The sequence below is a fragment of the Heterodontus francisci genome, chromosome 3, assembly GCF_036365525.1.
Source record: "Heterodontus francisci isolate sHetFra1 chromosome 3, sHetFra1.hap1, whole genome shotgun sequence".
Classification (NCBI taxonomy): Eukaryota; Metazoa; Chordata; class Chondrichthyes; order Heterodontiformes; family Heterodontidae; genus Heterodontus; species Heterodontus francisci.
The window spans coordinates 45,452,214-45,478,151 of record NC_090373.1 but is presented as its reverse complement, the minus strand read 5'-3'; the positions used below and the strand labels follow the sequence as shown (position 1 = coordinate 45,478,151).

At 42.1% G+C, this 25,938-nt stretch overlaps 1 protein-coding gene across 4 annotated transcripts in view; it reads left to right on the top strand.

Annotated features, from left to right (window-relative positions):
• arhgef10 (Rho guanine nucleotide exchange factor (GEF) 10) overlaps positions 1-25,938 on the top strand; it is a 346,362-nt gene that overhangs the window by 139,507 nt on the left and 180,917 nt on the right. For all 4 annotated transcript variants that reach the window (XM_068021752.1, XM_068021735.1, XM_068021744.1 and 1 more), the window contains exons 6-9: positions 1,053-1,132; positions 3,695-3,754; positions 5,060-5,244; positions 7,531-7,644. In XM_068021752.1, the coding sequence (XP_067877853.1) occupies positions 1,053-1,132; positions 3,695-3,754; positions 5,060-5,244; positions 7,531-7,644 (439 nt within the window). The remainder of the gene's footprint in view (positions 1-1,052; positions 1,133-3,694; positions 3,755-5,059; positions 5,245-7,530; positions 7,645-25,938) is intronic.

Sequence of the window (25,938 nt, the reverse complement as noted above, 5' to 3'; positions counted from 1 at the left end):
TGGAGAGAGAAGCATTGGGCTGAACCTTTAAACCTCACTGCCGAGATTGGCGGCGAGCTTCAGAATTGGTGCGGCGCACATGCGAGATGTATACCGGTGAGCCGCCGTGATATTTAGCGCGGTGGCTCATTTACATGGAGGGGATGGAATGCCCGCCCCTGATGACTTAAAGGGACCGGGCACTCAGTCCCCGGCAATGGAATCCAGCGCCAGTGCAATTTTTAAAGGGCTTCAAGCCCTTCCGATTCATTTCAAATTTTAAAGGTACAGGTGGGAAAAAATTAAAATTAAAACTTTATGATCCGTTTAAATCCCCTCTCTCACATGCCCCCTGATGAGTAATCAATATCTAAATAACCCTTTCCAGTCAAAAAAATTAAAATTTTGATTTCAACCTTTCCCTCCAGCACTTTCTCCACTTTACCCTTCAACCCCTTCCCACCATCCCCTCCACCAATCGCGTATGTTTTTGCTGTTCCCGCCCGCCCACGCCCTGACAACTTCACTGCTCCCCCCCTCCCCACCAGTGTTCCTCCTAAGATCTCCGAACGGAGATCTGAAGGCGCAGGACTTCCAGCAACTGGCCGGAATATCGGCGTGGGCAGGCTGTCGCAACGAGGTAAGTAATTATGCTTTCATTAACATTTATTTAAATATTTAAATTATGTTTGCGTCGTCGAGTGGTGGGAGGGCTGCCACGAGGCCTCACTGCTGCCGGTAAAATGGGGCGAGCCCCATGGGTGTCATGGCTGGGGCCATGGCCCCTGACGTCAGGGAGCTGGTAAAATCCAGCCCGTTAACTCTGTTTCTCTCTCCACAGATGCAGTCCGACCTGCTGAGTTTTTCCAGCACTTTGGCATTTTGGAAGAAGTTTGGTGAAAGTCTGGTATTTTATTGCTGGCATTTCAAAGAGCCTGTAGCATTTGGATGCTGTCCAGTCACAAGAATGAAGACTTGTGGATGCAGTGAATACCTGTCTTGTTTGAGCTTGTACCAATGAATTCACTAAAAATACACTGTGTTACAGATTCTTTTATTCCATTTTATTATAGTGAAGATTACCTTGCTTTGGAAACAGAAGATGCCTTTACCAAATGGGCCTCAGACCCAGCAAATACAGCATGGCTAGAGGGTATGGATCAATAACATAAAGAATGCATTATTATTTAAAACACCATAAATCTTCAACTTACAATATGTCCATGTGTGTAAGTGTGTCTCCCACTTTGGACTGTGAACCGCAGATAAAATATCTAGTATGCTCCCTCTCTACAACACACTCCTGACTTTGGAACAGTCCAGAGAAAGTATTTGGCCATGTGTCGTCAAGAGCACTGGTGCAGTTGAGAAACTAGTGATAGTTGAGTACTGCTACATCTCAGCACAGAGACGTTGGGCATGAATTCCAATTAAGTGAGCTAATGTGCTAATTAGTGAGGTTCCAAAAAAAAAAGAATGTGGAGAGCATTCAACAAAAGAAATGTAGACCAGTCAAGCATTGAAGAGAAATGTCAATCAAGGAATAAATATGGTAAGCATTGATCAAACTCTGACTTAAAGGTGTATCTCCAGCTAAAAACATGGGCATCTCCCTTGTCATCTCGGGGTGGGGGCGGGTGGTGATTCCTGCAACAGCATAACCGTTTGTACAATCCACAGAAAATTGCCACTGCTTCAGGAGTTGCATTGGCTGTAGATAATGATGTTGACAGTTACCATATGGACACTGAGAGCAACAGTGACGACACTGACTTACACACTGTGAATTAGCCTTCTTTGTACCATTCATAGTGACTTTAAAACTGATATAGTTGCCTCTCTTTTCCTGAAAGTTGGGTCTTTTTAAAGTATACTTATTATTAGCACTGCACTCTTCAACCACCAGGATTGCATTTTTTTTTTTGTTTTTGTTTTTGGAATCACTGAGATGTAGCCCAGAAGGAGGCCATTTGGCCCATTATGCTCATGCTGGCTCTTTGGAAGAGCAACCCAGTTAGTCCTACTCCCCTGCTCTTTCCCCCAGCCCTACAGTCTTTTCCTTTTCAAGTATGTATCTACTTCCCCTTTTGAAAGTTACTGTTGAATCTACTTCCACCACCCTTTCAGGCTGCACATTCCAGATTATAACAACTTTTTGGGTACATATCAGGCTGCTTTCTCTTTTAGTAATGTTTTAAAATATTCCAAATATCTTCTGTATTGTAATAATTATTACTCGGTGCAGTAGCCGAGTCCACCTTCTCCAAGTCTTCATGTCTTTAAATTTGGTAGTAACATTGTTACCCCTTGCATAGCCCCTCATTAGTTTAAATATGTTGCAGTTATCGCCATTATCTAGATCATCACTTGCACAAACACCATCTGTCATACTTTCTACTGAGCATCAAATACTAGGGCCTAGATTTTGCAATAAGAACAGAAGTAAGGCTATCAGCGCCCACTGTTATGAAAGTGTAAATTGGACAGCAACTTCCAATAACTGCAGGTGGACAGTTAATTGTGGAATTCAGGAAGTTGCTGGGCTGAATTTTGCAGCTCCCCCCCCCCGACATCAGGGGTTGTGGCTGGGGGGGGGGTGGAAAATGCCTCTGGCAGAGGCCTGCTACGGGCCTCAAAGCGGGAAGGCCCAGCCCGATATTGCCGGTGGTGGCGAGGCCTCTTGATGGCTCCCTCCCACTGCTTGGCAACGGGAGCAAAATTTACAAATGTAAAGTGTTTAAATAAACAAATTGATTACTTACCCGCTCGCACCATCTGTCCCGGAGTGATATTGGTGCCTGTGCCCGGCACTCCCGCAACGGGGATCTGAGGCAGAATGCTGGTGGGGAGGGAGAGGCAGGTAAGTTTTTCAGTGGGGGGGGTGCATTGGAGGTGGGGAGCGGCGTCAGAGTCATTTCATTGGTCTAGGGGTGGTGGGAAGGGGTAAAGTTCAAAGTTGATGAACTTTGGTGGGGGGGGGGATAGGTTGGGAGCACAAAGTGTGTTTTGGGGGAGGAGAGGGCAGGTAATTAATTTTATGCTTATTGGGGGGTTAGGTAGGAGAGGGTAGGATCACTTCATTTAATTTTTTAAAATCAGTATTCCTTTAAATATTTAAATTGCAATGTAGGGCTCGAAGCTCTTCAAAATTGTCGTCGGCGTCTGTGCAAAGGCAGCTGACACCATTGCCGGGTCAGACTGTCCGCCCCCTCCATGTCATCGGTGGGGTGGGGTGGGGGGTCCGCCCGAGTTATTTAAATGAGCCGCCATGTTTAATATCGCGGCAGCTCCGTGAAAGGGCCACCATTGTTTTGGATTTCAGCCCGCTGTCTTGAGTTTCTCTGCCAGAAGCCTCGCTATAACAGTATCTCACCAACTTAGCATTGAATTACATGGAACGGCATGAATTTGCTCTACTAACCCACTAGCTACCCACAAAACTCTCTAGAAAAATTTAGGACTTGTCCATTCCAGTGCAAATAAATTTTTATGAGCGTGATAAGTCTACCAAGCAACTACTCTGGCACTGAAAAATAACTCTTATAAATGCCGAATCTCATTCCTTCAGATTTTAATTATTCTAGTTTTTTTTTAATAAACTTTTTATTTCTGCCTCTTTTACCTCTTGCTCTCACTTTCTCTCAATTCCATCTTTCTTTCCCTCTCTTTAAAATTATATACAAGCTAACTGAATAATTTTTGTCATGCCTCACAGGTCAAGATGAAGTAATTTATGATGATGTGCCAAGAGAAAATTCAGATGCATCAGTAACAGGCAAGTGGTAGTTAATATGGGCTTATGTCTTTTTGCAATAAACATTCTGGCCTTGAATGTTACAATGCACATTTAACATAAGTTATTGAAGAGTATTCTTCTCATAGTAGTGTCATGCTAGACCCCGACCCGCCAAGAATGAGACATATTAATTTTGTCATGAACAGTGATTTTAAACTGTTACTGGAGTGAAGAAAGGATTTGTTAAACAGATCAGTCATGGCTGGAAAAGATATTTGCATATTAACAGACGGTGATTAGAAGGACAAAGGACAATTCCCTGAAACAGTCAACCCACAATGGACCTTGATCACCAAGCATTGTGTGTAAGAGGAGCATTCCAGAGACTGCTAAAATGATACAATCCAAGATGTGGTCAGAGCAGTTAGTCACATGATTAACCTGCTTGGCATCCTGGGTTTTTCTGAATTGTGCAAACAGTTTGAACTCCAAGAGTGGCTGTTTGCTCCTGAACTGAGAAGATCTCTCCTGTCTGCTCCAATCGCTTTCTTACAAACCTCTGAATCCACTGAAGATACATGAACACCAAGAGAGAAAAGTCTTCTACAGTGAACAAGGTTTAAGAAGAATACTGGGCCCCAATGAAAAGCAAGATCTACCTACAACCAAGGACTCTACAGTAAGCTCGAAGAACCGTAACAAAAACTCTTCAGATATTGCCTCAAACTTTTCCACTTTATTTTTCTTCTCTTTTCTGTCTCTATTTGCATGTGTGTATTGCGTATGCATGCTTGCGTGGGTGTGTCGTGTATCTGTAGGCATCAAAAGAATTACAGTTTAAGTTTAATAAATTTCAACTTTTCTTCTTTAAACCTAAGAAAGCCTATTTGTGCTGGTTTCTTTGCCTTATAATTGGAAAGCGGTGAACAAGGATTCACCAAGGAGGAGCTAAAAACACATTGTGTTTAAAATAAAATCCTGTTACAGTAAGACCAGGTGAAGGCTGAAAGGGAACCCTAGACCTCTTTCTGACTTGGTCGTAACAGTAGCACTGTGTGCTGAGATGGCAAAAATATTCTCCAGCCTTTTGCATAATGTCAAATAATGTATATTTTGAAAATAAACTTAATATATATATCTAGCATTGTCCCAAGTACAGATGTGTGCATTCACTGTAAATATAGATATCTTAATTATGAAGATATGTGTAAATGTACCAATGCCCTATTTTTGAGCCTTCCATTGTTGTCAAAATGAGTGTTTGTTTTGATAGACTTATCGCACAAGAAGAAAGATTTGAAATGACAATTGAGTAACCGTCTGTAATTGGTACCTTGTCGCCAGATCCAGAAGAACTAATTTATGATGATGTGGAGCATGGAGATGAGGCTGCGACAAGTTCTTTGGATTATGGTTGGAGTTCCAGTGAGTTTGAGAGCTATGAAGAGCAAAGTGATGGAGAGTCTAAAAGTGAAAATGGAATTCCCAACTCCTTCCTCCAAGGCAAATCTCACAAGAATAAGATACATGTATGTACGACATATGCATGCTATGACCATCAATTTAAGGTCTGAATCCTTAAAAGGGAGAGAAGCACCATGGGAAGTACGTGTTGAAGAATGTTTCCATTTTGTATCGAAGTTAATAGCAGCCTCAGGGAAAGGTTAATATGTCTTGCCCTCGGATCGAACATCCTCCTCTTTTGGCCACTCAGTGACTGACTGGGAAATGCTTGTGCATCCCAGAGCTTCAAACAATAAGGGGCAGTGAGCTCAAACCAGCTTATGAACTGTTGGAACTGTCAGACCCCCTGGAATCCATGCTATTGGCAAGGAAATCTGCAGACAATGGTGGAGTTTGCAGGGATTGAGGGGGTTTTGAATTTGACAAGATCACCAATTTCATATGATAGTATATCTTCAAAAGAAAAAATTTCAAATAATATCCTCTTGTTTAACTTCACTGGCTCGATTCCTTACATAGATGATTGTAAAATGATGGCCATAACTTAAAATTAATTTATTTTCCCACCTGCCCCATGCGAAGTACTTCCCAAGACAATCCTTTGGAAAGTGCACAGCAGCACTGAAAAGTTCTAGATCTTAGCAGCGGGTTACCGAGCGAAGTACAATGTCACGCCCCGCCAGAAGGGAGAGGAATTTGCAGGCAGGATTGTTACTGAGCCATCTTTATATACCTATTAGCAGCTGGATGAAGCAGCATTGGTATGCATCTAGAAGCAGGTTGCTTTGCCACTTGCTCAGACAGAGGAGTCTGTAGTTGAGTAGGAGAAATATGGTAGTAACAAATTCTGAAAAAGTATTGTTTCCTGCACTGAGTTAAAAATGCACTGAGTTTAACTAGGCAGTTAAAAATCCATTAGAAGTGTTTTCTACTTATTTTCTCAAGGACAGTTAGGAATGGACAACAAGTGCTGGCTTTGCCAGCAATGCTCATATCCCATGAACACTTATTTTAAAAATTGAGAATTTTTAAAAGAAAATCTGCCCCCTGCTGGATGTGCCACTTTTGTAAACTACAGCACAAATGCTCAGCTGATGTCAGCTGTTAACTCCTTCAGCCAGTGTGTGCTAACAGTAGCACAGACTTTAAAGTATTTGTAACGTATTACATCCTTGAACTTTTTGGACGTACTCAGACATTTTATTTAGCTTCATAGTTGCCGTTCTGCTCTGCAACATCACTTCTATGTTGGGCAACTGTTGTAAACAGATCCATCTTCCAAATGCCTTTATTTGATGATGTATAAAGTGTAGATCCGCACTTGTTGATGCTGAACGCTAATCTAGAGAATGGCAATTATTCTGCACCACTGAATACCTACCTGGTATTGGAGGTTTAAGTTGTTGTCACTAAATCTTTTATTTAGGAGCCAGAAGAATCCTGTTTTTAGGTTGTTGTTATTGGTTGCTGACCTGTGACTCCATTCCACTGAGCAGCTGTTTTCCAGCTTTTTAGAGCTGATCAGCTGGATTTTCAGCTAATTGTGTGAGAAGATTAAAACAGTGCCCAAGATTTCCTATTTCCTCTAAGAAGAATCACTTAAATTCAGTCCCATCCAAACTCTCCCATAGTAATTTTCCCTTTAAAGTATTTTCTATACATGTAATATTTTTGGATTCTTAGATGCAGAATTGTCACAATAGAGGCCTGTTAAACTGGACTGTCTCCATAACACTGCACTTTGTGGTATTACTGGAGTCTTGTTTTCTAGGTTAACCATGATTGTAACTTGACTTAATAAGTAAAAGAAAGAACTTGCATTTTACAACCTCAGGACATTCCAGTTAAGTATTTTTGAAGTGTAGTTACTGTTGTACTATAGAAAGCACGCCAACTAATTTGCACACAGCAAGTTTCTACAAACAGCAATGTAATAATGAATAGATTATTTGTTTTAGTGGTATTGGCTGCAGAATAAATATTGGCCAGCACACTGGGGAGTCTGCTCTTCTCTGAAATAGTGTCACTTAATTTTTTTTAAGCCCACCTGAGAGGGCAGACAGCACTTCGGTTTAACGTCTCATCTGAAAGATGGGAAATTCGACAATGCTGCACTCCCTCAGTACTGCACTGTAGTGTCAGCCTAGATTTTGTGCTCATGTCTCTGGAGTGGGACTTGAACCCACAACTTCCTGACTGAGAGGTGAGAGTGCTATCAGGTGAGCTGTGTCTGACATCCGAGTCATGCAAATTATTTTCTTGAATTTCAATATTTTGCTTCTAAGTAACAGGATATATTCAGCCATTAGATACCAAGCTGTATGTGGCTGAATAAGCTTTTTTTGGTTTAGCTTTCGCAGGACCTAAGTCGTTTAAAAGAGCACTATGAGAAGAAGATGAAAGAACTGGCGAATGCAGTCGGGAGTGTGGAACTTCAGCAACTGAAGCAGAAACAAGAGCGGAAGGTACTTTCTCCTGTCGGAAAATTATGTTGGAATTGAGTATATGTTTATAATATTGTTATGTTTGGAAAAACTCAGCTGGATTGATCTTTTTATGAGTAAAATTGCAAGGATCTTTCAAAACCAGATTAAGCTTTTTCAAAATTGGCAATTGATAGTTCGTGAAAGGACTTGTGTTGAGTTTTTTTCAGTGTTTTGTATCTGGGTGTCAGCTTGAACTATTGCCCAAATGTCATAATGCCCCCTCTAAGTAGGAAATGTGTTCTTTTCGATGATCAGAAAGCCTCTGATATTACTCAGTAGATTCCACAGATTCCTTTTCATTGTGTAGGTAAATCTGGAGGATTATTTTATTTTTCTTGCATAGTTGGACAGAAACTGGAGAAATGGACTTGAAGCCACTTAGCTCCATGTTTATTTTTATGAATTCCATTTATATCAGTCTGGTTGAAAAGCTGTCAGTAATGTAATTTTTGATTTGTAAGGAAAACCAGCTGTGTAAAATGTGTTCAATGATTTATCATCTTGGTTACACTTTACATTTTGTTGAAAATGATGTGTACAGTTGATTGGCAATGTTTAATTACAATTCAAGTTTTCTTGGCCTTGAAACAAAAACTCGGGTATTTGCGTGTAAATTACTTTGACAGATTGATACTTAGCATTAAAGGCCTGCTACCCGACGGGACCTGACGACATGTTGGGCTCGGATCGGGTTGCTCTTCCGGGTCTGGATTCAGGGCTTGGCTCAGGTCGGGCCAGGTCCGGGTCGGATACACAGTATTAATTGGACTTGTTTAAAAAGATGAAATTGGAGCCACAAAGTCAGTGATTGTTTGGTCACGTGTTAAACAGAAACCCATGGAGTTGTGCCACACTGTACCAGTATCTATATTGCTTAAAATAAACACAGCAATTGCCCGAAGGCTCAGAAAATATCATTATACATTACCTAGACTCCTGCTTTGCAGGTTGAAATACTTGCTGCAAGTTTATCCAGTGAGCAGCTGAGATGCAGAGACCAGGAAGGTCCTGAGTGATTAATTATTATAAAATATACAGTATTGATATAAAAAATATTAAATGAACACTGTCAGGACTCTAGTCTACACACATACAGTACAGTACTGTACTAGAGTGCGGGTGTGGGAAAAAATGGAAGGACGAGGGCCGCGTCGGGCTCGGGTCCCATGTGGTTCTGTCGGGTTCAGGTCGGGTTTCTTTTTCCTGACCCGAGCAGGCCTTTACTGACCATTGTTACTGGCAGATATATGTAAAATGTGAAATAACTGAGGGAAGTCGTTTGCAGTCTTGAAAATAATATTAAACTAGGACTAATAAAAAGAAAAAGAACTGACAATGCTATAAATTTGAAATAAAAATGGAAAATGCTGGACTTGTGTATCAGATCCTTCAGCATTTATGAGAGAAAAGAGAGGCTAATATTTTGAATGTAACCCTTTCTACATAATGAATACGAAAAGATCAGTAAGTTGCTGTGTTGGTTGGAGGACAATAAAAAAAAGAAGGGGGAAAATTCTCCAAACAACCAAAGGAAGATAATGGGTTGAGTGACCTGTAGTATTGAAAGCAATTATAAACATTATAATGGATTTAGTATGTGGGTTTAATTCCTTACAAGAAAATGTTACATAAGTAGTTCTAGGAATTCAAATGATTGACTAGTTTTCATTGATATAGGCTCAGGGTACCCAAAAAGGCATACGTATGGTGGAAAGTTGATCAAGTCAATCAAAGATGGCGAAAAATATAATTTATTTTCATTTTTGAAAATTTAAATATTCAACACATGTTGAGCGCAGTGGAAATATATATAACCTAATGGTGTGAATATTCATCAGATCATTGCCCTGAGATTGATACTTCAGGGGCTCACCAAGTGAAAATTGGGCCTGGAGGTCAATGTGCTTGATTTACAGCTCTCCAAATCGTACAGACATTCCGTTTAATAGCTGGAAAATATCATGTGCCCTTCATTTGCTGTCACTTCAATGATTATTATATCCCCGGTAAATCTGTCCAGTCCCACCCTTTGCTTTGTATACAAAATATTTGAAGTTTTCTGTAAGTAGTATTTCAGTCATGTTATGGGACATAATCGTTGTGTGGACAGAATTGCCCAGAAGTCATGTCAAAAGGGTACTGGTGTTAGGTTTTGAGTTACTGTGCTAATTCAGCAAGGTTTTAAAAGAACAAGGAGGTTGAGTGGCGTAAATTGACTGACATATTATGGTGGCTCACAACTCGTGTATATTGCTTTTTCACCTGAACCTCCTGGCCAAATTGTGAATTAATAATGGCGAGCAGGGTGAACTCAATGTTATTTTTCCAGCAAGATATGGGCCATTATGTAGCCACTAAAACAAACACACTTTGGCTGGAATTTTACGCCCCGCCCCCTCCCCTCCCCACTCTACCCTGGGAATGGGCTCAGGGGAGCAGGGGGTGTAAAATCGAGTGGGAGGCAGGGGGCACAATCCCATTGCCTACCCGCCCCTGCTATTTTACCCACAGCGGGGGAGGTTACAAACGGCCTGCCTGCCCCAGGCCAAATGAGGCCGTTAAGTGGCCAATTAATTGCCACTTAAGGGCCTCCTTCCACGGCAGATGGGCCCTTCACCTGAGGAGGCCGCCTAATCATACCAGGCAGCCACCTAGTGGGCTGGGGAGTGGACCACCTGATCAGGCACCCTCAATCCCACTGACGGGCCACCCCCGCTAAAACTACACCCCTGCCCTACAGTGTGACACCCAACCCCCCTTCGCTGGGGCCCAGCCGACTGTCCCCAGCGAAGCCCCATCCCCACTGAATTGTTCCCAGGCTGGATCCATGGTGGCTCCTCTCGATGGGTGCAGTCCCAGCAGTGGCCACTGTCCCCGGTGGCACTGCTGGGATTGAGGAGCTGCCAGCCCTCTCATTGGCCGGCAGCACTTAGAGATGGGACTTCCTGCCTCAGTGGGGTGGAAGTCCTGACCAAGGCCAGTTAAGGGTCTGGGCCACGCAAAATTGCCGTGTGGCTTCCAGGCCCCGCGGAGGTGGGCTCTCCCCTGACTTTTTAGCCAGTGGGTGGAGCACCGCCTGAACATCAAAGTCCGGCCTTTGTTATGTAATTAAACTCTCAAGTTATCACGGAGTTCCTCCAAATCACAGATCAGAGAGTAGGGAAAATGAACAAATCATTTCAAGACTGCATTAAAGACAAATGATGGTTCTTGAGAAGTTAGTAAGTTTACAAAACTGGAAAACTAGTCCTAGCTTTAAAAAAAAAAGCAGGCTGACTGCAAAGATAATGAACTTCTGAGAATTTTTTGTTGCCATTTCTGTGTGTCTCTGGGATTGGGCCTTGTAAAACACTGAATACACCGTAGCCCTGACTTCTTTGTATTTTTGTGAAATGGCCATGCTTTAGGTCAGATTTTGCTTGAAGCTTCTCAAAGGATAAACGTTTACAACCGCACTCATGTTATGACCTGGTTCCACTTTGCCGCAGGTCACCACATATATTTAAATGTTTACCCAGTTGCCGATGCGGTCAATCATATATTGTACTCTTTGTCCCAGAATAAAATACACCAACCGGGTTTCTTTAATAAACAACAATATCATTTTATTATAAAACAAGACTTATCCAGTAACGAAGCAAAGCGTTAACACACAGATTGAAATATGAAAGTTTCCTTTTTAAATAACCCCCCCGCCCCCACAAACACACACACACACATACACACAGGAAAAAATATAAAGAAATTCTCTCTGCAGAGGTCTTTTACCCAAAAAAAAAGCCAAAAAGGGAATACTTTAGCCAAATACTTACTAATTCTTGAAGAAAAAGAAAGAAGATATGGAAGGATGTCAGTTATCCCTTTTGGTCTGGCGTCCGGATATATGGAGACGGGTCACTGGGATCTTTTCAGAAGCAGTTCATTCTGGAGATGTCGATCAATAGTCTGCTAGGCTTTCCAGGAGACATGTGGCATCAGGGGTTTCAGTTATCACACTCTGTATTCGCAGAGTTTTTTCAAAGAGGTAGAGAAAGAGGAGCTGACACTGGATTTCTCCGGGTCTGTTGCAGAGGTGCAGGAAAGATGAGCTGGGGGTTTCTTTTTCAGCAGGCTACAAAACCAACTGCTTTGCAACACTGTCTACACCGCAACTGAACCAAAACAATATCTCAGAAGCAAAACCACCTCCTGATCCTCATAAATCTTGACGTGTCACTTCTCTAAATATCTCCCTCAAGCCACCAAGGTTTCTGTTGTTTATTGAGCTTGAGGCATGTGATTTCCAGTAAAGGTTGTTTTCAAACAAGACCCCTCAGTGTCCTTACTGTGAACATGCAACAAAAAAAGCAAAGTTCAGCGTCTATGAAATCTTCAGTCTTCCAAAGTGAATCTATTTCCACACTTCAAATGAGTCCTCAAAAAAATATTTAACAAAGAATGGAAGCACTTTTATAACACATGCATGGTACGTATCTGCTGCCCAGTTTCAGTTTTAGGGATATGTCATCTGCTGCCCATTTTTTTCAGTTTGAGGGATATGCCTTCAACCTAAGTGATACACTTGAAATTTTGGACTTTTAAAATATTTGTTCTTGGGATGTGAGCTTCACTGGCAAGGCCAGCATTTATTGGCCATCCGTAAGTTCCCTTGAGAAGGTGGTGGTAAACCACCTTCTTGAACCGCTGCAGTCCATGTGGTGTAGGTACATCCACAGTGCTGTTAGGAAGGGAGTTCCAGGATTTTGACTCGGTGACAGTGGAGGAATGGCGATATAGTTCCAAGTCAGGATTGTAAGTGGCCCTTTACCAGCCAATCAATGGCAGCAATCAGTTTATTAACTCCAGGACGTGCCTGGACACCTTGAATGATAAAGTTGGGGGAGAGTGGAGAGGGAAAAGGGTGGGGAAGTACGGAAGATAAAAGTGATCTATATTTTGAAAGGAGATTGAATGAATTCTTGTTTTGAACTCGGTGTAGCAAACTAGAGAATGAGACACATATGGCTTTTGCAAATCTTTAGCATTCCTTTCACATTCACAAGTTTCCTTAATCCTATTAGGCCCAGGGAGCAGTTGCCTTCTCCTCACTATTGCCTCTAGCTTTCAGAGCATCAAAGCCTACAGTAGGGTTAGGGTTGCTTCAATAAACGAGCTATTCTTCAATCAATTTTTCTAACTCCTTTATTACTGCAGATTCTTGCTTCTAAACAAGGAAGTATTCACTCCCTCCAGTTTGTGCTATTGTTTGGGACCCACTGACAATTTTCATGGTCCTGCCTTCATTTCTGTTTGGGTTATTGAAAAAGATAAAATAGCTAGCTCATATCCGTTACTGTATTTCCCAGAAACAAAACTTTAAAGAATAAGGTCAAATCAATTTGGGATTGGTTATTGTCAGCAGGGTAGGTTGATTACAAGGAATTTTGAAGACTCATTATGCATCAATCTCCTTATGAATAAACACTGTATGCTCTCTATGACTTCAATATTGTTCCTACATTAGGGTGCCCGGAATTGCTCTTAATGGTGGCACAGCCATTGCCTCACATCAATTTATCATTACCTCTTTGCTCTTGTACTCTATACAACTATTTATAAAACACATAATGCAATTGGCCTTTTGTGGCTTTATCTACCTATACTTGCACTTTCAAGGAATTGCATATTTGAGCCCCTCCATATTTCTGTTTCTCCACAAGCTTCAGTATTTGTTACTAAATGTGTACTCCGTTCCTTGCTTTTCCTCCATTGTATTACCTCACACTTATTCCACAATAATTTGCATCTGAAGCCAATGCCTGCCTGCGATTTCCTGAAATCCCTTATAGCCTCCTTCGCTGTTTGTTGAACTCCCTATTTTTGTAGCATCAACAGAATTGTGTTCGTCATATCAAAATTCAGATCGTCTGTGTATACTGAGAACAGAAGTGTATCCATTACTGACCCTTCACCAGTCTGTTTAACTAAATCTTTTTCTGTCAAGCCAACATTCTACCCATGCTGCACGTTTCCTCTTATTCTATACTATTAACACGTCTCCTATGATTCACCTTGCTTGAGCACCTTCTGAAAATCCATAATCACAGAATCTTATGTTTATTCTTTTAACTTTCCAACTGATGACTTCTTCAAAAAACTTTCTTTTAAATTTGCCAACCCTGACTTTTTTTTTTTAAACGTGTTTAAAATTATAAAGGGTTGGGACAGGGTAGATAGAAACAGACTGTTTCCAGTGACTGAGGAGCATAAAATATGGGGACATGGATATAAAATTAAATTGAAGATATTTAGGACAGAGAGCTGGAAGCCTTTTTTTCCATTTATATTATCTGCAACCCTTTTTCATTTTTCCTTTTAGCATTCTGATTTCCCTTTTTGCTTCCACCTTACATTTTCAATATTCTACAGTGCCTTTAGTATTATTGGCTCTAGTTGTAACATATGCCTTTCTTTAGCACTGTTTTGTTTTAGTGTCTCAATTTATCCATGAATTTTATTGTTTCATGAGTCTCTGTCTTTGCCTAGTATGAATTTTTTAAAATTCATTTATGGGACGTGGGTGTCGCTGGCCAGGCCAGCATTTATTGCCCATCCCTATTTGTCCTTGAGAAGGTGGTGGTGAGCTGCCTTCTTGAACCACTGCAGTCCATGGGGGGTAGGTACACCCACAGTGTTGTTAGGAAAGGAGTTCCAGGATTTTGACCCAGCGACAGTGAAGGAATGGCAATACAGTTCCAAATCGGTGGTGTGTGTCTTGGAGGGGAACCTGAGGGGATGGTGTTCCCATGCAACAATGCCCTTGTCCTTCTGGGTCGTAGAGGTCGTGACTTTGGAAGGTGCTGTCTAAGGAGCCTTGGTGTGTTGCTTACTGCATCTTGTAGATGGTACACACTGCTGCCACTGTGCGTCGGTGGTGGAGGGAGTGAATGTTTGTGGATGGGGTGCCAATCAAGTGGGCTGGTTTGTCCTGGTTGGTGTTGAGCTTCTTGAGTGTTGTTGGAGCTGCACCCATCCAGGCAAGTGGAGAGTATTCCATCACACTACTGACTTATGCCTTGTAGATGGTGGACAGGCTTTGGGGAGTCAGGAGGTGAGTTACTCACCACAAGATTCCTAGCCTCCGACCTGCTGTTGTAACTGTTGTATTTATATGGCTGCTCCAGTTCAGTTTCTGGTCAATGGTAACCCCCAGGAGGTTGATCGTGGGAGATTCAGTGATCATAATGTCATTGAATGTCAAGGGGAGATGGTTAGATTCTCTCTTCTTTGAGATAGTCATTGCCTGGCACTTGTGTGGCACGAATGTTACTTGGCACTTATCAGCCTAAGCCTGGGTATTGTCTAAGTCTTGGTACATTCTACACTGACTACTTCAGTATCTGAGGAGTTGCAAATGTTTCTGAACATTGTAAAATCATCAGCGAACATCCTCACTTCTGACATTATGGAGAGAAGGTCATTGATGTAGCAACTGAAGATGGTTGGGCCTCGGACACTACCCTGAAGAACTCCTGAAGTGATGTCCTGGAGCTGAGATGATTGTCCTCCAACAATCACAACCATCTTCCTTTGCACTAGATATGACTCCAACCAGCGGAGAGTTTTTGCCATGATTCCCATTGACTCCAGTTTTGCTAGCGCTCTTTTTTTAGGTCGCCTTTATACCCCAGGCCCCTTTTATTTCGAGGGGGCCTTTATTCCTCAGGCCCCCTTTATATACATATTTACATTTTTAAAATAACTTTATTAAAAACAGATAAATAAATCAAAAACTCAAATTAAAATGCCATTCTCGATGTCGACGATGCACTCCAGTCCCTGCGGTGCCCACCGGTCGCGGAAGGCCTCAAGCGTACCGGCGGACACTGCAAGCTCCTTCTCCAGGGACACCCGGGCACTAACGTAACCGCGGAAGAGGGGCAGGCAATCGGGGAGGATGTACCCACCAACGGCCCGCAACCCGGACCTGTGAATTGCCACCTTGGCCAGGCCCAGGAGCAGACCGACGAGGAGATCCCCCTCCCGGCCCACACCCCTCCGCACAGGGCGCCCAAAGATCAGGAGCGTGGGGTGCTCCTTGATGCCATACTCAGTCAAATGCTGCCTTGATGTCAAGAGTTCAGCTCTTTTGTCCACGTTTGAACCAAGGCTGTAATGAGGTCAGGAGTTGAGTGGCCCTGGTGGAACCCAAACTGAGCATCACTGAGCAGGTTATTGCCAAGCACGTCATAGCACTGTCGACAACACCTTCCATCACTTTACTGACAATCGAGAGTAAAATGATGGGGCGGTAATTGGCCGGGTTGGATTTGTCCTGCTTTTTGTGTACAGGACATACATGGGCGATTTTCCACATTGCTGGGTAGATGCCAGTGTTGTAGCTGTACTGGAACAGCTTGGCTAGGGGCGCAGCACGTTCTGGAGCACAGGTCTTCAGTACTATTGCCGGAATGTTGTCAGGGCCCATAGCCTTTGCAGTATCCAGTGCCTTCAGTCATTTCTTGATATTACGTGCAGTGAATCGAATTGGCTGAAGACTGGCGTCTGTGAATAGGGGACCTCAGGAAGAGGCTGAGATGGATCATCCACTCGGCACTTCTGGCTGAAGATTGTTGCAAATGCTTCAGCCTTATCTTCTGCACTGATGTGCTGGGCTGCCCCATCATTGAGGATGGGGATATTTGTGGAGCCACCTCCTCCTGTTAGTTGTTTAATTGTCCACCACCATTCAGGGCTAGATGTGGCAGGACTGCGGTGCTTACATCTGATCCATTGGTTGTGGGATCGCTTAGCTCTATTGCATGCTGCTTATGTAGTTTGGCATGCGTAGTCCTGGGTTGTAGCTTCACCAGGTTGACACCTCATTTTTAGGTTTGCCTGGTGCTACTCCTGTACTCTTCATTGAACCAGGGTTGGTCTCCCAGCTTGATTGTAATGGTAGAGTGGGGGATATGCCGGGCCATGAGGTTACAGATTGTGGTTGAGTACAGTTTTGCTGCTGCTGAAGGCCCACAGCGCCTCATGGATGCCCAGTTTTGCATTGCTAAATCTGTTCAAAATCTATCCCATTTAGCACGGTGGTAGTGCCACACAACACGAATGAGGGTATCCTCAATGTGAAGATGGACATGTCTCCACAAGATTATAGCTATTTTGCACTCTATCCATCCGCTGACTCTGTTTGCTAACTTTTTTGTATTGTAAACCTGGGTTGGATCCTTCCTTAACTCACTGAACTTGTTCTTTCTCCGGTGGTTCTCCTGTGCATTCTGCTGTATGGTTATATGAGCACTGGCTTTTGTCTGGTAGCTAGTTCAAATGCAAATTTTATCAGTTATGTGTTTGCATGCTGTTTGATCATTGGGAGCATTACAGATGGCTCTAATCTTATCCTCACCTGATATCTACGCCCACAGTTTGTATTTGCCTCTCTCTTTCTCTCGTGTGTTTGCTGTCTCTCTTATGCTTGTGCTTGCTCTCATATACTATTGTTCATCCACTATCTTTTGTATATTTTCATGCTCTTGCTCTCTCATATTTCAGTTGGGCCAGCTGCATAGCAATCAGAAGCAGGAAGCCAGCTGTTATTTTCCATGTTCCACCCTCAGACCTACTAAGGAAAAATGCACTGCTCCCAATGCCAAACCTAGCTGATATCAGCTAATTTAGCACAGAGCATTGACGTAACACCTCATATCCGCTCTTAAGAGGAACTCTGATTTCCTTTTGCCATTACTTCTGAATTATCCCAAGACCACCGGAGAAGGGGTGGAGGGATATCCTCGAAACCGTGCACTGGAGGGAAACTCTGAGCCACCTGTAGCTAAAATGTTCCATCACATCATCACAAGAATGAGCATAGCATTCACTGATCCCAATTCCTGTGGTTTTCTTTCGACTGTGAGCCAAGACACCCATTTGGAGATAGAATGCAGATCAGTCATGATCTCATCGAATGGCAGAAGACCCATGATGGGCTGAATGGCCTACACCTGTTCCAATATCCCTAAACGTTCAACTAACTTCACTGTCCCTTTTGCTCTTCTACATTGCCTATTCGTCCAATACTTGTAGATAGATGAGAGCACCTACATGCATTTAATCCGAAGTATAGGAAGTAAACTTCACTCTAGGTTCCATACAGTTAATCAAAATACCATGATGCCAAGAGGTTAAATAGCTGCATCAAGATCTACTTCTGACTTTTTAACATATTTTGTTTATAAGGTGAATGCTTGTAATTGTTTCTATTAAATAAATCACTGGTACTATCAACGAGGGGGCATTTATATGGGATAATAGCCTGGATTTTGCAGTCAGCGACAAAGCAAGGGTGTTCGATGCTGACCTTGAAGAAAGCTACCCACAAAGTTCTAGCGATCTCTTTGGTGGGAATTTCCCCTTTGCCAGCGGCATTTTAAATCTGGTGTCGTATCAAGGGGATGTCTTGGCGTTCAGTAGCAGTGATGGCAGACAGCTGGTAGGCAACCAATCAAATTGATGTATTCACGCAAAGCAAACCAGGAATTTAAAAGCACTTAAAATCCTTCACTTTTAATTTAAATTTTCAGCTGGAGAAATAAATGTATGACTATTAAGATAGAAGCTAAAATAAAGATCCAGACTCCTTAAAAAAAAAAAGTTTATGCTTTTAAATATCGATGGAATTTTTAAATCGTTGTGGAGAAATGTGACATTCCACAAATGTAAAATTATCTTTTTGGAGTCATTAATGGTATTCAGCAGTAATTATGAAGTTAATACGCTGTTAAAAACCCAGTTAAACCTCATTCAACAAGGCGTAATTTTTTCCAGGTTTTATAACGAGATTAACCGTATTAGAATGGAAGTTCTTATCAATTCATGATTCCTTTGGAGTTAACCATCTGTAGGAACCTCATCATGGATTTCTGCATTAGTCTATGCAAGTCCAAACTCCCGAAATTTCCATCAGTTTCAGTGGAGGGATGACAGCAAATGCTGACTGTTGCACTGTTATTACCACAACTAAATTCACGCCAATGCTTATCCTGTATAATTTTCTCCCTCTTTAATCTTAGTAAAGTCAAAACCTTAATTTTTTTTTTTTTTACCTTTAGCTCCCTCAAGTGGAGACAATGAAACAGCCCAAATCTGCCTTAATTCTGAATTGTAACATTTGAGTCAAACTAACAGTTACTTAAATTATGAAGCTAGTTTCTGACTGTTGTTTTCTGGTAATCAGCTGCACATTTTCACAAGAAATAGGAGCAGGAGTAGACCATATGGCCAATTGAGCCTGCTCTGCCATTCAAAATGATCATGGCTGATCTCAGGATTCAGTTCCACTTACCCGCCCGCTCGCCATATCCCTTGATTCCCTGAGAGAACAAAAATCTATCTATCCCCGCCTTAAATGTATTCAATGATGGAGAATCCACAACCCTCGGGTAGAGAATTCTAAAGATTCACAACCCTTTGAGTGAAGTAATTTCTCCTCATCTCAGTTCTAAATAATAGGCCCCTTAACCAGGGACCAATCTCGTGAACCTTTGCTGCACGGCGTCCAATTCCAGTATGTCCTTTCTTAAATGTGGAGACTAAACCTGCATACAGTACTCCAGATATGGTCTCACAAAAAGCCTGTACAATTGTAGAAATACTTTGTTATTCCTGTACTCCAACCCCCTTGCAATAAAGGCCAACATGCCATTTGCCTTCCTAATTGCTTGCTCTACATGCATGTTAACTTTCTGTGTTCCTTGGACAAGCACACCCAAGTCTCTTTGAGCATCGACACTTAAAAGTTTCACCTTTTAACAAATATTCTGTTTTTCTGTTTTTATGACCAAAGTGCATAACTTCATAATTCCCTACATTATACTCCATCAGCCATCTTGTTGCCCACTCGCTTAACCTGTCTATATCTCTTTGCAGCCTCTCTGTGTCCTCCCCACAGCTTATCTTTCCACCTATCTTTGTATCATCAGCAAACTTAGATTCATTACTCTCTGTCTCTTCATCTGAGTTATTAAGATAGCTGAGGCCCCAGCGCTGATCCTTGTGGCACTCCACTATTTACTGCCTGCCAACTTGAAAATGCCCTGTTTATGCCCATTCATTGCTTCCTGTCTGTTAACCAATCATCTATCCTTGCTAATATCTTACCCCGAACTCCATGAGCCCTTGTCTTACCTCTTAACCTTTTGTGTGGCACCTTATCGAATGCCTTTTGGAAATCCAGGTATACTACATCTACTGGTTCCCCTTTATCTACCCTACTAGTTACGTCCTCCAAAAACTCTAATAAATTTGTCAAACAGGATTTCCCTTTTGTAAAAGCATGTTGACTTATTCTAATCATACTATGCTTTTCTAAGTGCATTATTAAGATTTCCTTAATAATAGATTCCAGTATTTTCCCAACGACTGATGTTGGGCTAACTGGCCTGTAGGTCTTTGTTTTCTCTCGCCCTCCTTTCTTGCAAAGCGGTGTAACATTTGCCAACTTCCAATCTGATGGGACTGTTCCAGAATCTAAGGAATTTTGGAAAATCATAGCTCGCACATCCACCATCTCTGCAGCTATCTCTTTTCACTTGTACCCTAGGTGTAAACCGAGTATTAATGGTTTGATTTTGGTGAAATATTTTTGAAATTAATGCTTGATGATAGCATTTCTAAATTGTCTTCCCTTTACCAATGCTTTCTTTTGATTAAAATATCAGTTAATTACTGTTAATGCTGAAACTTTTGCCCACCTTTACTGCTCCATAACATGCCAGCTCATCTCCATAGTGAACTCACAAGTGTTATGTAATAAAAACAGTAAGTGCTGGGAATACTCAGCAGGTCAGGCAGCATCTGTGGAGAGAGAAGCAGAGTTGATGTTTCAGGTCTGTGACCTTGCATCAGAAATTTGCAGTATTTTGCTTTTATCATTCATGTTAGGATTTATAATCATCTTGAAAAGAATAAGTTCATTAGAGATAGTGAAGGGTAGGTCGTGCCTCACAAACCTTATTGAGTTTTTTGACAAGGTGACCAAACAGGTGGATGAGGGTAAAGCCGTGGATGTGGTCTATATGGATTTCAGTAAGGCGTTTGATAAAGTTCCCCACGGTAGGCTATTGCAGAAAATACAGAAGTATGGGATTGAAGGTGAATTAGTGCTTTGGATCAGAAATTGGCTAGCTGAAAGAAGACAGAGGGTGGTGGTTGATGGTAAATGTTCATCCTGGAGTATAGTTTCTAGTGGTGTACCGCAAGGATCTGTTTTGGGGCCACTGCTGTTTGTCATTTTTATAAATGACCTGGATGAGGGTGTAGAAGGGTGGGTTAGTAAATTTGCGGATGACACGAAGGTCGGTGGAGTTGTGGATAGTGCCGAAGGATGTTGTAGGTTACAGAGGGACATAGATAGGCTGCAGAGCTGGGCTGAGAGATGGCAAATGGAGTTTAATGCGGAAAAGTGTGAGGTGATTCACTTCGGAAGGAGTAACAGGATTGCAGAATACTGGGCTAATGGGAAGATTCTTGGTAGTGTAGATGAGCAGAGAGATCTTGGTGTCCAGGTACATAAATCCCTGAAAGTTGCCACCCAGGTTAATAGAGCTGTTAAGAAGGCATATGGTGTGTTAGCTTTTATTAGTAGGGGGATCGAGTTTAGGAGCCACGAGGTCATGCTGCAGCTGTACAGAACTCTGGTGCAGCCGCACCTGGAGTATTGCGTGCAGTTCTGGTCACCGCATTATAGGAAGGATGTGGAAGCTTTGGAAAAGGTGCAGAGGAGATTTACTAGGATGTTGCCTGGTATGGAGGGAAAGTCTTACGAGGAAAGGCTGAGGGACTTGAGGTTGTTTTCGTTAGAGAGAAGGAGGAGAAGAGGTGACTTAATCGAGACATATAAGATAATCAGAGGGTTGGACAGGGTGGATAGTGAGAGCCTTTTTCCTCGGATGGTGATGGCAAACACGAGGGGACATAGCTTTAAGTTGAGGGGTGATAGATATAGGACAGATGTCAGAGGTAGTTTCTTTACTCAGAGAGTAGTAGGGGCGTGGAACGCCATGCCTGCAACAGTAGTAGACTCGCCAACTTTAAGGGCATTTAAGTGGTCATTGGATAGACATATGGATGAAAATGGAATAGTGTAGGTCAGATGGTTTCACAGGTCGGCGCAACATCGAGGGCTGAAGGGCCTGTACTGCGCTGTAATGTTCTATGTTCTATGTTATGTGTCTGGCAACAGTACAGCAACAGTATACCTGCATGGTGTGAAGGCAAGTTCCTGTACTGTAACGCAAGATCAAATTTGGTGTTTAAGAAAACAACTTAAATCATTTTAAAATTAATCAATGCAAATCGTAAACAAGATGCACAATATTAAAAGATCTACAGAAATATAAAGCACTTGCATATCAGGACTGCATAAGCTAATGATTTACATTACACTACAGTTTATTTTACCTTAAAGCACTGATTATCCCATTATGTAAATGTAAGATTAACTTGCTCTACTTGTTTCACAAGCTTTCATTCTTCGGTATTGAAAAAGTGGGCGTCATCAGTATGCGCGGGGGGTCATTGACATCTACCAGCACAAAACTGAAATAACAATACTTAAACACTCTACAGTGTATGTATAATATTTATTCTATAAAAGTCCAAGAGTTTCTATAAGATGATAATCTCATCTTGATGCTTAGATAGCACTTGTAAGCCATTTGAGCTCTAATCTTAGAGTTTGAGGTCCCTGACTCCCTGCGATGTGACCACTAACTCGGATTACCTTTGGCAGATGTGCTGTAAAGTATTGAAAATGCTGCATTTATCTTGGCTTTTTTTTAAAATGAGAACAAATGCTCAACAGAAATGCAGGAGGAGCAAAACCCAGGAATGCTCTTTGAACAAATCTTCAATGTATTTATCATGCTGTGGGCTGGATACACAGGAAGGAAATCCTATTGCTGCATTTTAACTAATTTACCTATCTCACTAAAATTGATCGCTGTAAGGGTCTGCATGGAGCCCTGAAATTGCAATTTTATTAAAATTCAGTGAACGTAAAATACCAGCAAAAGACTGACATTAGCAATAAATAAAAGGTTACTCCTGATTAAATCTACAGTAAAATTACTGTGTGAAATGGCCATCCCTGTTTCATGCTCTGAGGACATCCTATTATACTTGTCCAACTTGTAATATAATTTCGTCTGTGTTTCCACATTTACCTTGAATTCTCAATGAGGTGTTTGAAAATTGTTTTATTTTCCTTTGTAGCCAGGTGAGCCTTTTCTCTCTTGCTTTGCAGCTTTCATGAAATAGATGTAAAAAGTTGATTTCTCTGCCACTTGTATCTAATACAAAATGTAGTTGCAGGTGATCTTTCCCAATAGAAGTCAAAAAGGTCCACCATTTCTCTGGAGTTGTGACTTCAACACTCTGAACCTGTGTACAAACGAGACCCATGTGTACAAGTATTGTGTCATTATGTTGAGTCGCATTGGAAGTTTGTTGAGGGGGAGATAATGAACAATGCCTCGCACTGTTAATTATATATCTTCTGATAGACATCTGTTAGTGACAAAACACATATGCTTTGTATTTTTTTTTGCACAGGCCTAATAATACCCTGTTGAAATATATTTAAAAGGTGGGAGTGGGCAGCAAGAATTCTGCAGTACCAGACATGAAAATTTGTTGTTGGAGACAGCAAACATCTGTTGAGTGCATTTGCTGTGCTGCTACAGCTTGTCATCTAATACTTTAAATCAAAAGCCAAATGTTTGCTTGCCTCAAAATATTTTGAATAAAATCACTGCACCAATGTACAGGTTTTTGAGAACAAATTTAAATAAGTATGTGTGTTGAGATTTTCTGTTAATTTACTTTCTTTTGCATGTGTAGAAAGTAACCACTGTAATTAAAACAGTGAATTAAACACTGCTTTGTTTAGCTGAGGGAAAACTACGAACACTAACTATTTTAAAATAGACAAGACCCCGAACTGACTTCTCCTGTAGTGTTTTCACTGAAACGATGGAGGTGGAGGGGCGACATGATAGAGGTTTACAAAGTTATGAGTGGCATGGACAGAGTGGATAGTCAGAAGCTTTTTCCCAGGGTGGAAGAGTCAGTTACTAGGGGACATAGGTATAAGGTGAGAGGGGCAAAGTTTAGAGGGGATGTGCGAGGCAGGTTCTTTACACAGAGGGTGGTGAGTGCCTGGAACTTGCTGCCGGGGGAGGTGGTGGAAGCAGGTACGATAGCGACATTTAAGAGACATCTTGACAAATAGATGAATAGGATGGGAATAGAGGGATACGGACCCCGGAAGTGCAGAAGGTGTTAGTTTAGACAGTCATCAAGATCGGCGCAGGCCTGGAGGGCCGAATGGCCTGTTCCTGTGCTGCACTGTTCTTTGTTTGTGTTTGAGATATTGACCAAATCAGAGTGCTGAATTTATATTGCAACCCATCTGGTTTTGAGTGGAACGTTTGGAAATTTCTCAAGTAAACCAGAAGTCGAATGTGACTTGTGTTGTGGAGGGATTAGTTATTATGCAGTTCCATTTTTTTTTAAATATAAAAGGCAAACTTCAGAACTCCTACCCCTGTCATGAATTATTTGCATCAACTCTCCAGCATCTCTCTTCCGTTCATGTGGAATATTTTTCTCTAATTTCTGTTGACCATCAGTTGCTCATTCTGAATGAGTGATTCCGTGGCAACACAAATATGGCCTTGTGCTTGAAGTGGTAACGCTAATAGCCTTAACACAAAAGACAAGCTTTCTACTGTAATTTGGGTTTTCCCAGGTAGTTTATTATTTACCTGTGCATTTCTCTTTCAGTGGTGATGCAAAATGAAACCGCATCAAATAAACAGGGGATTCATGGAACCTTGCAGCACGGAAGGAGGCCATTTGGCCTGATGTGTCTGTACTGGCTCTTTCCCCATAATCCTGCAACATTTTCTTCTCGAGTATGTATCCAATTCCATTCTCAGGCAGTGCATTCCGGATCATCATAACTTGCTTTATAAAAAAAATTCTCCTCATATCCCACAGGTCAGCTGTCATCTGTGGAGAGAGAAACAGAGTTAACTTTCAGGTCAATGACCTTTCGTCAGAACTGTAAAAAGTTAGAGATGTACAGAGTTTAAGCAAGTACAGAAGCAGGGAAAAGTAGGGGTGTGGGGTGATGGTGGGGTGGGGGGGGGGGGAAGAGAACAAAGGGATAGATATGTAACAGGGTGGAAGGCAGGAGAAATTAAATGACAAAATGAATGGTGGTGTGAGGCAAAGGGCGATGTAATGGGACAAGTAAAGAAACAAAAGATAGGTCTCGAGGAGTTGTAAATGAGAATAGCATAATCATTACCAACAGCTGCTGTTTGGAAAAAAGAAATGGGGCGAAGTTTATGGTCTGAAATTGTTGAACTCAGTATTGAATCCGGAAAGCTGTAAAGTGCCTAATTGGAAGCTGAGCTGCTGTTCCATGAGCTTGTGTTGAGCTTGACTGAAGCCGTGTCGGAGGCCAAGGACAGTGGGATGTGGGACAGAAAATTCAAATGACAGGTGATCGGAAGTTCGGAGTCACCCTTGTGGACTGAATGGAGGTGTTCCGCAAAGCGATCAATGAATCTCCAGTGCAGAGGAGATCAGATCGTGAGCAGCGAATACAGTTTCCTAAATTGAAAGCAGAGCAAGTAAATCGCTGTTTTACCAGGAAAGTGTGTTTGGGGCTTTGGATGGCAAAAAGGGAGAAGGTGGAATGGCAGGTGATCCATCTCCTGCTCTTGTATGGGAAGTTACATTGGAAGGAGAGAAGTATTCATGATGATTGAGAAGTGGACCAGGGTGTCACTGAGGGAATGGTCCCTGAGAATGCTGAAAGAGGAGGGGAGGAGAGGATATGTTTGGGGTGGCATGATGCTAGAGGTAGTGGAAATGGTGGAGGACGATCTGTTGAATATGGAGGCTGGTGGGGTGGAAGGTGAGGACAAGGGGGAACTGTATCGTGGTTGTGGAAGGAAGGGCTAGGGGTGAAAGCAGAAGTGTGGGAAACGGAGCATCCCATGAAGCGTAGCCTTCTCTGCTCTAAGGAGAACAATCCTAACTTCCAGTCTCTCTATGTAACTGAAGTCCTTCGTCCTTGTTACCATCTACTCCATCTCCTCTGTACCCTCTCTCCTAAAGTGCAGCAACCAGAATTGGACAAAATACTCTGGCTGAGGGATTCATATTCAGTATCTTCCATATGGTAATGGTTATAAGGGCTTCACTGTTGCA